This window comes from Trematosphaeria pertusa (genome assembly GCF_010094035.1).
Source record: "Trematosphaeria pertusa strain CBS 122368 unplaced genomic scaffold BU26scaffold_7, whole genome shotgun sequence".
Taxonomy (NCBI): domain Eukaryota; kingdom Fungi; phylum Ascomycota; class Dothideomycetes; order Pleosporales; family Trematosphaeriaceae; genus Trematosphaeria; species Trematosphaeria pertusa.
The window spans coordinates 1,748,270-1,762,379 of NW_022987218.1; the positions used below are offsets into that span (position 1 = coordinate 1,748,270).

General features: G+C 54.3%; 1 protein-coding gene across 1 annotated transcript; it reads left to right on the forward strand.

The window, feature by feature from the left end:
• The first annotated feature begins 229 nt into the window (after positions 1–229).
• Positions 230–14,002, forward strand: BU26DRAFT_605175 (dynein heavy chain). Its single transcript, XM_033835572.1, has 3 exons — positions 230–841; positions 893–13,167; positions 13,223–14,002. Exons 1-3 carry the CDS (start codon positions 547–549, stop codon positions 13,667–13,669), a joined length of 13,017 nt encoding a protein of 4,338 aa, XP_033684318.1. The 5' UTR covers positions 230–546; the 3' UTR covers positions 13,670–14,002.
• The last annotated feature ends 108 nt before the right edge of the window (positions 14,003–14,110 follow it).

The following is a 14,110-nucleotide window of genomic DNA, read 5'->3' on the forward strand; positions in this document are numbered from 1 at the left end:
GAGACTTGGCTACAGGCTGTCATATATTGCCCTCGTCGGATCCCGCACGGTCGCAGCCTTGCACAGATGAAAGATGAGTTGGTGTTTCGTGTTTTAGCCGAACCGGGTTAGATAATGCCGCTCGTGATCACGTGCACCTCAGTCGTGGCTTCCTCCTGGCATATGCGGGGCTATTGGTAAACACCAACAGCAGGGCAAAACAGCAGACGAGCGTGAAAACGTAGCAAATCCGCAACGTCAACACGATATCAGCATCGTCGGCTTCTGGAACGGTTCGATTGGTGTTCCGCCGCTCTCGGCACACGAGTCACGACCGATAGATCGGGGGACCCCTGCAGCCAAAGCGGGAGGCGCGTGCGCAACGTCGCGTCGGCCGTCTGGGGTGAACTTGATCAACTCTTGCAAGTCAACACAGCGCACCTCCATCCACCAACAGGCCGGCCAGCCTTTCTCCTTCACCTTGTCTACCTCATATCTCGTCCCTTTGCAGCCCACGCAAGCGACGAGACACATGCCTTCTCCCCGACACGCAACCTGAACGACACCATGGAGGGACCGCTGGCTCCAGGGGCGGCCAACGGCAGCATCCGCACACCCAGCCCGACACCGCCAGCAATAGATGCCCAGATCATCGTCGACTATCTAGAGAGGGTTCTCGAAGCCAGTCTCGACGCCTCGGGGCAGGACCTGCGCGCCCCTGGCAGTCTGCTCTCGCCCGCCAGGCTCCACGACACCCTGCAGCGGTGCACCCGGTTCGCGCTTGAATCGCAGTCTGCAGCCCTTTACGTGGTGAAGGACAGAATCGATGAGACTCGCATAGACGGGCTGGATGGCGCGAATGGCAAGTGCTCCCCTGGGAAGGAAAGAGCGACTCCACTGACTGCCTCCCCAGGCGTCTCACAGCATTTTACATATACCCTCGCCTCCGAACTTACGGCCTCTCCTTCGTGCGCGGCGTATATTGTCATTTCCAAGCGACCGATACCCATAGACCTTGCGATACCCCTCAGCGCCCAAGTGCAGATTGTTACTCTTCCTGGCTTTACACTTTCTAATAACAATGCATCGCAAGATGCATCCCCCTACGATATCTTGGGCTCGATACTACAGCACTCGGTTGAGCCGTACTTTGACAGCTGTACGAAGAGCCAGCGCAGCCTGACCGGCACGTACAGCAAGGGCACAAATGACGCCAGGACGGGCATCTCGGCGGCCAAGAAGAAGATGACGGAGCTAGGACTAAGCCTGCAGCATCTAAAGCAGAACGTCGAGATCCCCGAGCTGCTCCTCCCGCTGCACCCTTTCATCCAGAATGCACTCGAGACGGCCGAAGAACGCAACGCCAAGCCCTCGCCCGAGCTGCTACCGGCTGCCATCCTGACCGACAGCAGCTTCCTCAACGGCTTGCAGGCGACTGTCAACGGCTGGATCAAGTCGATACGGAATATCACGAAGACGACAAGAGATCCGTCCACCGGGACGGCGACGCAGGAGATCAACTTCTGGCTCTCAATGGAGTCAAGGTTGGACGACATTGAGGCGCAACTGAGCAGCCCTGGGGTGAAGCTGACGCTGGATGTGCTCAAGAACGCAAAACGTTTCCAAGCGACTGTCAGCTTCAGCGCGGATACTGGACTCAAGGAGACGTCAGACCTGGTGGCCAAGTACAACCAGTTGATGCGGGATTTCCCTATCGACGAGCTGCTCTCTGCGACGTCGTTGCAGAAGGTGCAGGAAGCAGTCCAGCAGATCTTCGTCCATATGAACAAGAAGCTCCGCATCTGCCCGTATCCCGTGCGACGAGCGCTTCCTCTCGTCGAAGCCATATCCGGCGACCTCGATCTGCGGCTGCACGGGCTGCTGATTGGCAAGACCCTGATGTATATGGACTATCCGGAGTTCCAGGCTGTCATGGACGTTGCGGAGAGCATCTGGCGCACCTGGGAAGAAAACGTCAAGGAGTTCACCAATGTCGCGCGTGAGGTGACGAGGCGGAGGAACGAGAAATTCATTCCCATCAAGATTGCTGCTCGTCACCGGCAAACCGAAGAGCGTCTTCGATACATCACGACTTTCCGGAAGAACCACGAGCAGCTGCAGCGGACCATCGTCAATGTGCTTGGCTCTCAGTCATCGCTTTCAACTCTTGCGGACGGCGCACAGGTCAAGGAGTCCGTCATTGTTGAAGAGATCGGCGATGTCGACGCCGTAGAGGAAGTGAAACAAGCCTACGGTGTTCTGAAGGATGTTGATGTGCTCGACGTCTCGCTCGAGGGTACCCGACTTTTCGAGCAAGCAGAGCAAAAGTACAACGAACGGACCTCCCGCGTCGAGAACTCTATCATTGCGCGGCTGAGAGATCGCCTTGGTACTGCCAAGACTGCCAACGAGATGTTCCGCGTCTTCTCCAAGTTCAACCCCCTCTTCGTGCGACCCAAGATCCGAGGAGCTATCTCAGAATACCAGACCCAGCTCATCGAGAACGTCAAGCAGGACATTTCGGCTCTCCATGAGCGCTTCAAGCGACAGTATGGTAACTCTGAAGCACATGCTATGGCGCAGCTTCGCGACTTCCCTCCAGTCTCCGGGGCAGTCATCTGGGCTCGGCAGATCGAAACCCAGCTGGAAAACTACATGGGCAAGGTCGAGGATATCCTGGGTAAAGATTGGGCGCTTCACACCGAAGGCCAGAAGCTGCAGGCTGAGAGCAGCATGTTCAAGAAGAAGCTCGATACCCGACCCATCTTCGAGTCATGGCTTCAAGAAGTCGCGCGTCGGAAGTTGTCCATATCCGGTCGACTATTTCTGATAGCCAAAAATCGTGCTGCTGGTAACATCCTAGAGCTGCACGTCAACTTCGATGCTCAAGTCATTGCCCTCTTCAAGGAAGTGCGAAATTTGACATGGCGTGGCTACCAAGTTCCTCACGGCATCAACAATATCTCGAAAGAGGCGAAGCGAGTTTACCCATACGCCGTCAGCCTCATGGAGAGCGTGCGAACCTATACCCAGACGGTGCGCTCCATTGCTGAGATGGCTGGTGTCGCTCTGCTGCTGAATGGCTACCTCAACGACGTGCAAGGACTCGTCGGTAAGGGGGTGCCACTCAAGTGGGAATCTTTCGTCCATGCCTACGATCTCCACATCCGACAATCCGCATTCCCCACGGGAGCACCTGGGACCGTTCGGAGCGAGAGCAAGCACGTGCAGTTCGTCCGAGAATTCGCGGCGGCAACTTCGCTTTTACAGGCAAAGGTCTCCACGCTGGTCAACATTAACATGAGCGTCGAAAAGGCCTTGAAGGATCTCGAGACATGTCCCTACAGCACAGAAGCCTTCCGCCAGCATCTCGAAATCATCCAACGTTCCGTCGACCAGCTGAACCTCGAGAACTACTCAAACCTTGCATCTTGGGTGTCGGACATGAATGCGCGCATCGAGACCATCTTGCTCATACGACTGAATCGAGCCATTGCTCAGTGGATAGACGTCTTCACTAATGCAGACGAAGAAGACGAAGAGCGACGACCATCCAGCCAACCGGGTCTGGTCCATTCGGCTGAAGAGAAGCCTACCCTCTCAAGACTGACCCTAGAGATATCCATGCGCAACCAGGTCATCTACCTCAATCCACCCGTCGAATACGCCCGCGCGAGCTGGTTGGAACAGCTTCAGCAGTGGCTCGCGGTCATCTGCACCCTCCAGAAGGTCAAGGCATCGCGATACGAGATGCGATTAGAGGCAGCGGATGATGCTTCCGCTAGCCAGTTTGCCGATCTCCCTAGTCGATGCACGGATGCGCTCATGCAAGTGTACGGTGCGGTTGAGGGGAAGCTTCGCGAAATATCGTCGTACGTGGATGAATGGCTGCAGTTCCAGTCTCTCTGGGATCTACAATCCGAGCATGTGTACGATATTCTCGGCGAGGACCTGTCCCGATGGCTTCAGCTACTTCAGGAAATTCGGAAGACGCGCGCTACATTTGACAACTCTGACATCAACCGCCGCTTCGGTTATGTTACGGTCGACTATGAGCAGGTTCAGGTCAAGGTCAATGCGAAGTACGACCAATGGCAGCAAGAGATTCTTGGCAAGTTCGCTGGGCGCCTTGGTCAACGCATGACAGATGTCTACGCCCAGATTGAGAAAGCGCGCAAGGATCTGGAAGTGCAGACTCTGGAAGCTTCCTCTACCGCACAAGCCGTTTCTTTCATTACAGTTGTGCAGCAATGCAAGAGGAAGGTCCAGGAATGGGAGCCTGAGATTGACATATTCCGGCAAGGACAGTCCACCCTGATTCGACAACGCTACCATTTCCCATCTGATTGGTTGCATATGGAACAGATTGATCATGAGTGGCAGACACTCAACGACGTTTTGGAGCGTAAGAGCAAGATAGCCAACGACCAAGCTGACGGTCTCCGAGCCAAGATCATCGCCGAAGACAAGGTAGTCAACCAGAAGATCGCTGACATCACGGCGGAATGGTCTGAGGAGAAACCGGTAGCTGGTAACATCCGTCCGGCCGACGCATCGAACATTCTGGCCAAGTTCGATCAGAAACTGAACCAGCTGCGAACAGAGTCGGAGAATATCTCTAAGGCGAAAGAAGCGCTTGATCTTGCACTATCAGCGGACAATGTCCTCACAGCCGTACTTGAGGAAGTGCAGGATTTCAAGTCTGTGTGGGCATCCCTGGCTACTATATGGAACAGCGTCGATGACCTCCGAGAGACCCTCTGGAACAGCATCCAGCCCCGTAAGCTCCGCCAAAATATCGACAATCTCCTGAAGATGACCAAGGATATGCCGAGCCGTATGCGGCAATATCAGGCTTTCGAATATGTCCAGAACACTCTGAAGCAGCTGCTTAAGGAGAACGCCATTCTCGGCGAGCTGCGGTCGGATGCGGTTCGGGAGCGACACTGGACCAGGATCTTCAAGCAGCTGAAGCCCCATAAGCGCTACTCGCCCATTTCCATGACGCTCGGCGATGTCTGGGATCTCAAGCTGGGCCCAAGCGAGAAGATCATTCGGGATGTCATCACCCAGGCGCAAGGCGAAATGGCACTGGAAGAATTCTTAAAGCAAGTCCGCGAGACCTGGCAGAATTATGCCCTGGAGCTTGTCAACTATCAGAGCAAATGTCGCCTTATCCGCGGTTGGGACGACCTGTTCGCCAAATGCAGCGAGAACCTGAACTCGCTGCAAGCTATGCGTCACTCTCCATACTACAAAGAGTTCGAAGAAGATGCGTCGGCGTGGGAGGATAAGCTCAACCGCGTTCACGTCTTGTTCGACGTCTGGATTGATGTACAGCGTCAGTGGGTGTACTTGGAGGGCGTCTTCACCGGAAATGCCGATATCAAGCATTTGCTACCCATGGAGTCGTCCCGCTTCCAGAACATCAACTCCGAGTTCTTGTCCGTCATGAAGAAGGTTTCCCGACAACCCTTCGTCCTGGAAGTCCTCAACATCTCGGGCGTGCAGAAGTCGCTCGAGCGGCTTGCCGAGCTCCTGAACAAGATCCAGAAGGCTCTTGGGGAGTATCTCGAGCGCGAGCGGGTGTCGTTTCCCCGATTCTACTTTGTTGGTGATGAAGATCTCTTGGAAATTATCGGCAATAGCAACGACACGCTCCGCATTGCTAAACATCTGAAAAAGATGTTTGCTGGCATTTCTGGCCTTGTTACGGACGAAGACGGCATCATTAAGGGCTTCACCTCGAAAGAGGGCGAAGAGGTCATGCTACGAAAAGACATTTCGCTGATCAAGACGCCACGCATCAATGAATGGCTTGGAGCCCTCGAACTCAACATGAAGACGACGCTTGCAGAGCTGACTTTCGAGGCGTACCAGGAATTCGAACAGCTCATAGCATCCGAAACAATGGACCCAGACGCGTTCGATGCTTACATCGCGAAGTACCCGGCTCAGGTGGTTGTTCTCGGGACTCAAATCGCCTGGACGCATGCTGTGGAGAAGTCCCTAGCTGAGGAAGGGGTGTCCCTGCCGCAGCTGTACGAGAAGCAAGTAAGCATTCTGAAGCTGCTTGCTACTGCTGTCCTCGGTGATCTGGAACCAATCCATCGGAGGAAGTGCGAGCACCTAATCACTGAATTCGTCCACCAGCGGGACGTCATCCATAAGCTACGGAAGGTCGGTGCACGTTCGCCCACTCACCATATGTGGCTGCTCTCTATGCGCTACGTTTACGAGCCGGGAAATGACTTGCTGCAACGCCTCAAGATCAAAATGGCAAATGCAGCCCTCGACTACGGATATGAATACCTAGGTGTCGCTGAACGTCTTGTCCGGACCCCTCTTACGGATCGTTGTTTCCTGACTCTCACCCAAGCTTTGTGCCAGCGACTTGGTGGCTCGCCCTATGGACCCGCCGGTACTGGAAAGACAGAATCAGTCAAAGCTCTGGGTGTGCAGCTCGGGCGATTCACTCTCGTCTTCTGCTGCGATGACACATTCGACTTCCAAGCCATGGGGCGCATTTTTCTCGGTATCTGCCAGGTCGGTGCTTGGGGTTGTTTTGACGAGTTCAATCGTCTTGAAGAGCGCATCCTTTCCGCTGTGTCTCAGCAAGTCCAGAACATTCAGCTCGGTCTGCGAAAGGGTGCTGAGGATGAGAAAGCGCAGATTGAGCTGATCGGCCGCCAGCTCAGCGTCAATGGCAACACTGGTATCTTCATCACTATGAACCCAGGCTACGCAGGTCGCTCGAACTTGCCCGACAACTTGAAGAAGCTCTTCCGGAGCGTTGCCATGTCCAAGCCGGATAAGGAACTTATTGCTGAAGTCATGCTCTACTCCCAGGGTTTCTCACAAGCCAAAGAGCTGTCCAAGCAAGTCGTCCCCTTCTTCGACACATGCGCAGCCAAGCTTTCGAAGCAGTCCCATTACGACTTCGGACTCCGTGCCCTGAAGAGTGTTCTCGTCAGCTCTGGTGGGCTCAAGCGCGCCCGCATTGCTTCGCAAGGATCGCAGTCGCCTGACGAGGCAGTCATGGAACCGCAGATCATCGTTCAAAGTCTGCGAGAAACTATGGCGCCGAAGCTTATTCGATCCGATGTTGAAATTATGAAAGCTATCGAGGAGGACTCTTTCCCTGGGGTTGACTATATTCCCGCGCCGCTCGAAAAGCTCCAAGAGGCTATCCGCAAATCCGCAGCCGATTCTAAGTTTGTTGTCAGCGACGTTTGGATGTCGAAGATCCTCCAGCTTTACCAAATTCAGAACTTGCACCATGGTGTCATGATGGTGGGTGCGTCCGGGTCTGGCAAATCGGCAGCATGGAAGACCTTGCTCGCAGCCCTTCAGGCCGTCGAAGGCGTAGAAGGTGTCTGCCACGTTATCGATCCCAAGGTTATGTCCAAGGAGATGCTTTACGGAACCCTGGACAGCACGACTCGCGAATGGACGGACGGACTCTTTACCAGCATCCTCCGCAAGATCGTCGACAACCTCCGTGGTGAGGACACCAAGCGCCACTGGATTGTCTTCGATGGTGATGTCGACCCGGAGTGGGTAGAAAACTTGAACTCTGTCCTTGACGACAACAAACTCCTCACTTTGCCAAATGGCGAGCGTCTTAACCTGCCTCCGAATGTCCGCATCATGTTCGAAGTCGAGACGCTCAAGTACGCCACGCTTGCCACTGTCTCCCGTTGCGGTATGGTCTGGTTCAGCGACGACATTGTTGAGATCGATATGATGATTCAGAACTACATTGAGAACCTAAAGACCACGCCGTTCGAAGATATTGAGGATGATTCGGTGGCACCAGGCCAAATGTCCCAGAAGACTCTTGCCACTCAAACCATCATTGCCGACTTCCTGCAAATCAAGCTGACACAGGATCGCTTCATCGAGAAGGCGCTCAGCATGGCTAGAAAGTTCAACCACATCATGGAGTACACCGACATCCGCGCCCTGAACACGCTCTTCTCGCTCCTCAATAAGGCGTGCCGCAATGTACTGGAGTATAATGTTCAGCATCAGGACTTCCCGCTGGAGGACGAAAAGATGGAAGTTTACATGTCGAAGAAGCTGCTCCTCGCCATTGTCTGGGCTCTTGTCGGCGACTGTCCCTTGTCGGAACGCAAGCAGTTCGGCGACCTCGTTGCCGGCCTCACAGACGTCGAGCTACCCGCGCTGAATGAGTCCACGTCTCTCATTGACTACGACGTGAAGCCTGACAATTCGGATTGGGACATGTGGCAAAACCAGGTCCCGAACGTCGAAGTCAATACTCACTCGATTATTCAGACCGATGTGGTCATCCCGACGCTCGACACTGTTCGCCATGAAGACGTTCTCTATTCCTGGCTCGCCGAACACAAACCTCTCCTGCTTTGTGGTCCTCCAGGTTCCGGTAAAACCATGACTCTATTCAGCGCGCTCCGCAAGCTGCCCAATATGCAGGTTGTGGGTCTCAACTTCTCCAGCGCCACGACCCCGGACTTGCTCATCAAGACATTCGAGCAATATTGCGAATACAAAAAGACCCTCAACGGAGTGCAGCTCACACCTACCCAGGTCGGTAGGTGGCTTATCATCTTCTGCGACGAGATTAACCTGCCGGCTCCCGACAAGTATGGTACTCAGCGAGCCATCTCGTTCCTGAGGCAGCTCGTCGAACAGAATGGCTTCTGGAGGACATCCGACAAGACTTGGGTTACCTTGGACCGCATCCAGTTCGTCGGCGCCTGCAACCCGCCAACGGACGCCGGCCGTACCCCCATGGGTCTCCGGTTCCTGCGTCACGCTCCTTTGATCATGGTCGACTACCCTGGGGAGCAGTCACTCCTTCAGATCTACGGCACCTTTAACAATGCTGTACTGAAGATAATTCCCACTCTGCGAGGTTATGCAGACGCCTTGACGAGGGCAATGGTGCAACTCTACGCAGAATCACAGAGGAGGTTCACACCGGATATCCAGCCGCACTACGTTTACTCCCCTCGTGAGCTAACACGTTGGGTTCGAGGCGTATACGAAGCCCTGCGCCCACTTGAGACCCTGCCTGTGGAAGGTCTTGTCAGGATCTGGGCCCATGAAGCTCTTCGGCTGTTCCAAGATCGTCTCATTGCTGAGGAGGAGAGGAAATGGACTGAGGAGTGTGTGCATCGCGTGGCTAGGGAGTACTTCCCAACTATCGACGAAGAGAAGGCCCTCGGCGGTCCTATCCTGTTCTCAAACTGGCTGTCGAAGAATTACGTGCCGGTTGAACGCGAGCAGCTTCGAGATTTCGTGAAGGCACGCCTGAAGACATTCTGCGAAGAGGAGGTGGATGTCCCCTTGATCCTCTTCAACGACGTGCTCGAGCATGTACTCCGTATCGACCGAGTATTCCGCCAACCACAGGGACATCTCATCTTGATCGGCGTCAGCGGCTCCGGAAAGACCACATTATCACGCTTCGTGGCCTGGATGAACGGCCTAAAAGTGTATCAGATCAAGGTACATGGCAAGTACTCTGGTGAGGACTTTGACGAGGATCTCCGGAATGTCCTCCGACGATGTGGTTGCAAAGGCGAAAAGATCTGCTTCATCATGGACGAAGCCAACGTTCTCGACTCTGGCTTCCTCGAGCGCATGAACACCCTCCTGGCGAACGCCGAAGTGCCCGGTCTCTTCGAAGGCGACGAATACGCGTCGTTGATGACTCAGATCAAGGAAGGCGCGCAGCGACAAGGCACCATTCTTGACTCGCAGGAGGAACTGTACAAATGGTTTACCGAGCAGATCGTCAAGAATCTCCACGTCGTCTTCACGATGAACCCGCCTGAAGAGGGCCTTTCGTCCAAAGCCGCCACTAGTCCTGCCTTATTCAATCGTTGCGTTCTCAACTGGTTCGGTGACTGGTCTGACCAGGCACTGTACCAGGTCGGCACAGAGCTTACTCTATCTGTTGATCTGGATCGACCCAACTATAACGCGCCAGACAGTATTCCCGTCGCCTACCGTGGGCTCAACCTACCACCTTCCCATCGCGAGAGCGTCGTTAATGCGATGGTCTACATACATCACTCTTTGCATGGCTTCAATAACAGACTGCAGAAGCAGCAGAACAGGAAGACATACCTCACGCCTCGCCATTTCCTGGACTTTGTCGCGCAGTACGTCAAGCTCTATGACGAGAAGCGTGAGGATCTGGAGGAACAGCAGCGCCATCTCAACGTGGGTCTGGAGAAGCTTCGCGAAACAGTGGACAAGGTGGAGGAGCTACGGGTGAGTTTAGCCGAGAAGAAAACGCAGTTGGAAAAGAAGGATGCAGAGGCGAATGAGAAACTGCGACGGATGATTGCGGATCAACAAGAAGCCGAGCAAAAGAAGGCAGGCTCCATACAGATCCAAGCCAAGCTTGCCGAGGATGATGAAGAGATCAAACGGCGCCAGCAGGTGGTGATGAACGACTTGGCAGCTGCCGAACCCGCTGTCTTGGAAGCCCAGAAGAGCGTTCAGAACATTAAGCGACAACATCTCACCGAAGTCCGATCCATGGGTAACCCGCCTAATGGTGTCAAATTGGCGCTGGAGGCCGTCTGTACGCTGCTTGGTCACAAAGTTGACAGCTGGAGGACCATTGTGTCTATCGTCAGGCGTGATGACTTCATCGCTAGTATCGTTCAATTTGACAACGAGAGGCAGATGACGGCTGCGCACCGTAAGAAGATGCAATCCGAATACCTTTCCAAGGACGATTTCACGTTCGAGAAGGTCAACCGTGCTTCCAAGGCTTGCGGTCCGCTCGTACAATGGGTGGTTGCACAAGTGCACTACTCTGACATATTGGATCGTGTCGGGCCTCTGCGTCAAGAGGTTGAGAAGCTGGAAGCTGATGCACAGGCTACCAAGGACCAGGCCAAGGAGACGGAGATCCTGATCAAGAACCTCGAAGACAGCATTGCTCGGTACAAGACGGAGTACGCGGCCTTGATCAGCGAGACCCAGGCCATCAAAGCGGAGATGTCAACCGTCGAGTTCAAGGTTGACCGAAGTCTGAAGCTCCTTGCCAGCCTTTCTTCAGAGCGCACGCGATGGGAAGAGAGTAGCAAGTCGTTCGACTCTCAAATTGATACCATTGTCGGAGATGTCCTCGTCGCAGCCGCCTTCATTGCTTACGGAGGTTACTACGACCAGCAATACAGGAAGAGCATGACGGAGGACTGGTTGCACCATCTCTCGCTCTCCGGTATCACCTACAAGACTCCAAATCCAGTCACCGAATATCTCTCCAGCGCAGACGACAGATTGACGTGGCAGCACAATGGCCTCCCCGTCGACGACCTTTGCACCGAGAACGCTATTATCCTCGAGCGCTTCAACCGATACCCATTGATCATCGACCCATCCGGCAGGACTTCTGAGTTCCTGCAGAACGAATGTAAGGATCGCCGGCTCACGGTCACTAGCTTCTTGGACGATTCCTTCACCAAGCAGTTAGAGAGCTCATTGCGTTTCGGCAACCCGATATTGATCCAAGACGCGGAACATCTGGACCCCATTCTCAATCATGTGCTTAACAAGGAGTACCAGAAGACGGGCGGTCGTGTGCTCATTCAGCTCGGCAAGCAAGAGATTGACTTCTCGCCCTCCTTCAAACTGTTCCTTTCCACGCGCGATCCTTCGGCCAACTTTGCTCCAGATATCTGCAGCCGCAGCACTTTCGTCAATTTCACGGTTACACAAAGCAGCTTGCAGACGCAGACTCTCAACGAAGTGCTCAAGTCTGAGCGCCCAGATGTGGATGAGCGGCGGTCGAACCTCATCAAGATGCAAGGAGAGTTCAGCGTCCATCTTCGCAAATTGGAGAAGCGCCTTCTTCAAGCTCTCAACGAGTCTCGCGGCAACATTCTTGATGACGATCGCGTCATTGAGACCCTGGAGACGCTGAAGAAGGAAGCTGCTGAGATCTCAGCCAAGGCGTCCGAAACCGCCGGCGTGATGACAGAAGTCGACAATATTACAAAGGAGTACACTGTCGTTGCTCGCTCTTGCTCGGCCATTTTTGCGGTCCTAGAGCAGTTACACCACCTCAATCACTTCTACCAGTTCTCGCTCCAGTATTTCACGCAAATCTTCGAGACGGTGCTCCGCAAGGTCAGGAACTCTGGCATTTCCGGCCATGCAGCTCGAATCGATCAAATCATCACGGAGCTATTCGTCGATACCTACCGTCGTACTTCGCTGTCCCTGCTCCAAAAGGATCGCGTCACGTTTGCAATGCTCCTAGTGCAAGCCGCACCTTACAAGATGGACAAAACGCTCATTGACATCATCCTCGACAGTGATTTGGAGGGCGTAGATGTGTCTACCCAAACCGAGCGGAAAAGCGAAGCAATGTCTCGGGCTTCCAAAGTCCCAATTCTCAAGGCCGAGGTTGACAAAATCGGCTCAAGCGTTTGGGAGACTTTCCTCACTGAAGAGCTCGGGGAGCGACATGTGCCTCAGGCATGGCCAGAGGATCTCAACAAGTTCGACCAGCACCTTCGCTCATTGATTCTGGTCAAACTTTTCCGCGTCGATCGCTTTGTGCCTGCTGTCGAACGCTTCGTCACCGGGGTGTTCGGAAAGGGTCTGCTCGACGCTAGCGGTGACTTGGGCGAGATTGTGCAGCAAGTCAACGCGACCACGCCCGTCGCTCTCAGCTCCAGTCCCGGTTTCGATGCCAGCTACAAGGTCGACAACCTGGTTGAGAGGGAGCGCGTCACCTGCTCCAACATCGCCATGGGTTCGAACGAAGGCGCCGCAACCGCCGACAAAGCCATCAGCAATGCCGCCACGACCGGCAACTGGGTCCTAATCAAGAACGTTCATTTGGCTCCGCAGTGGCTTCAGTCACTCGAGAAGCGGCTCGAAGCGCTCAAACCCAATCCTGACTTTCGCCTCTTCTTGTCCATGGAGTCGAGCCCGAAGATCCCGGTCAACCTTCTCCGCGCGTCTCGCGTGTTGTCTTATGAGCAGCCAGCCGGTATCCGTGCCAACATGAAGGACTCGTTGTCGTCCTTGACTGAGAAGGCCAACAAGCAGCCGGTTGAAAAGGCTCGTGTGTATCTGTTGCTGTCCTTCCTCCACGCAGTCGTGCAGGAACGTCTGCGATATGCGCCCAGCTTGGGATGGAAGGGGTTCTGGGAGTTCAACGACAGCGATGTAAGTTCAATCTTTCCCATCACCTGCTCAAAATCATATGCTTACCTAGGTCTAGTATGAATGCTGCAGTTTCATAATCGATACGTGGATTGACTACGTTGCCCAAGGCCGCTCCAACATCGCTCCTACCAAGATCCCATGGGATATGATCCGCACTCTCATCACCGAAATGTACGGCGGCAAGATTGACAACGACGCTGACTTCCGCACGCTCGCTTCTATCGTCGATAGCTGCATGACGCCGATCGCTTTCGAGGACAACTTTAAGATTGTCAAGGACACAGAACAGGGCGAGGGGCTGGAGCTGCCGAGCAGCACCGGGTGGAAGGACTTCATGAAGTGGGTCAATGACCTACCTGAGCGCGAACCGCCTACCTACCTAGGTCTGCCGGCGAACGCAGAGAAGTTGCTGCTCGTAGGCCAGGCTAACGAAATGGTCGGCAACCTCAAGAGGGTGGTGGATATGCTGGATGAGGGCGAGCAGATCATGGCGGAGGCCTAAACGCCTCAACTTTGGGCTACGGCTCACATCATTCATGTATTGGCTCTACATGAGCTTTTCTTTTGTTCTCAAGTGCTCTCTTCTAGCCTCTACAAGGCACATATCGGGTGGTTTGGCGCAGCTTTAGTGTGGGACATGGCTTTCGGCGCAGGCGCGACACAGTCTGCCATCTGCTGCATGGGATACGGAGTCGGTTCAATCTCTTAGTGTGGGGTTGCATTTTGCTACACGCAGATATACCCATCTCATTTGTTTTCGCTTTAGCGCTTTAGAATGGCTAAGCACGCTTTCCTTCTTCCAGGATGTATATATTTAATACGATTTCATCTTACCAGGGGAGTGCGCTGCCTAGGTAGTGACCATGATGTCATGAGGTGCGGCTGATGGATGCCTGGAAATGGGCGAGCGTCAGCGGACGGAGGGGTGAGAGCGATCATCAAA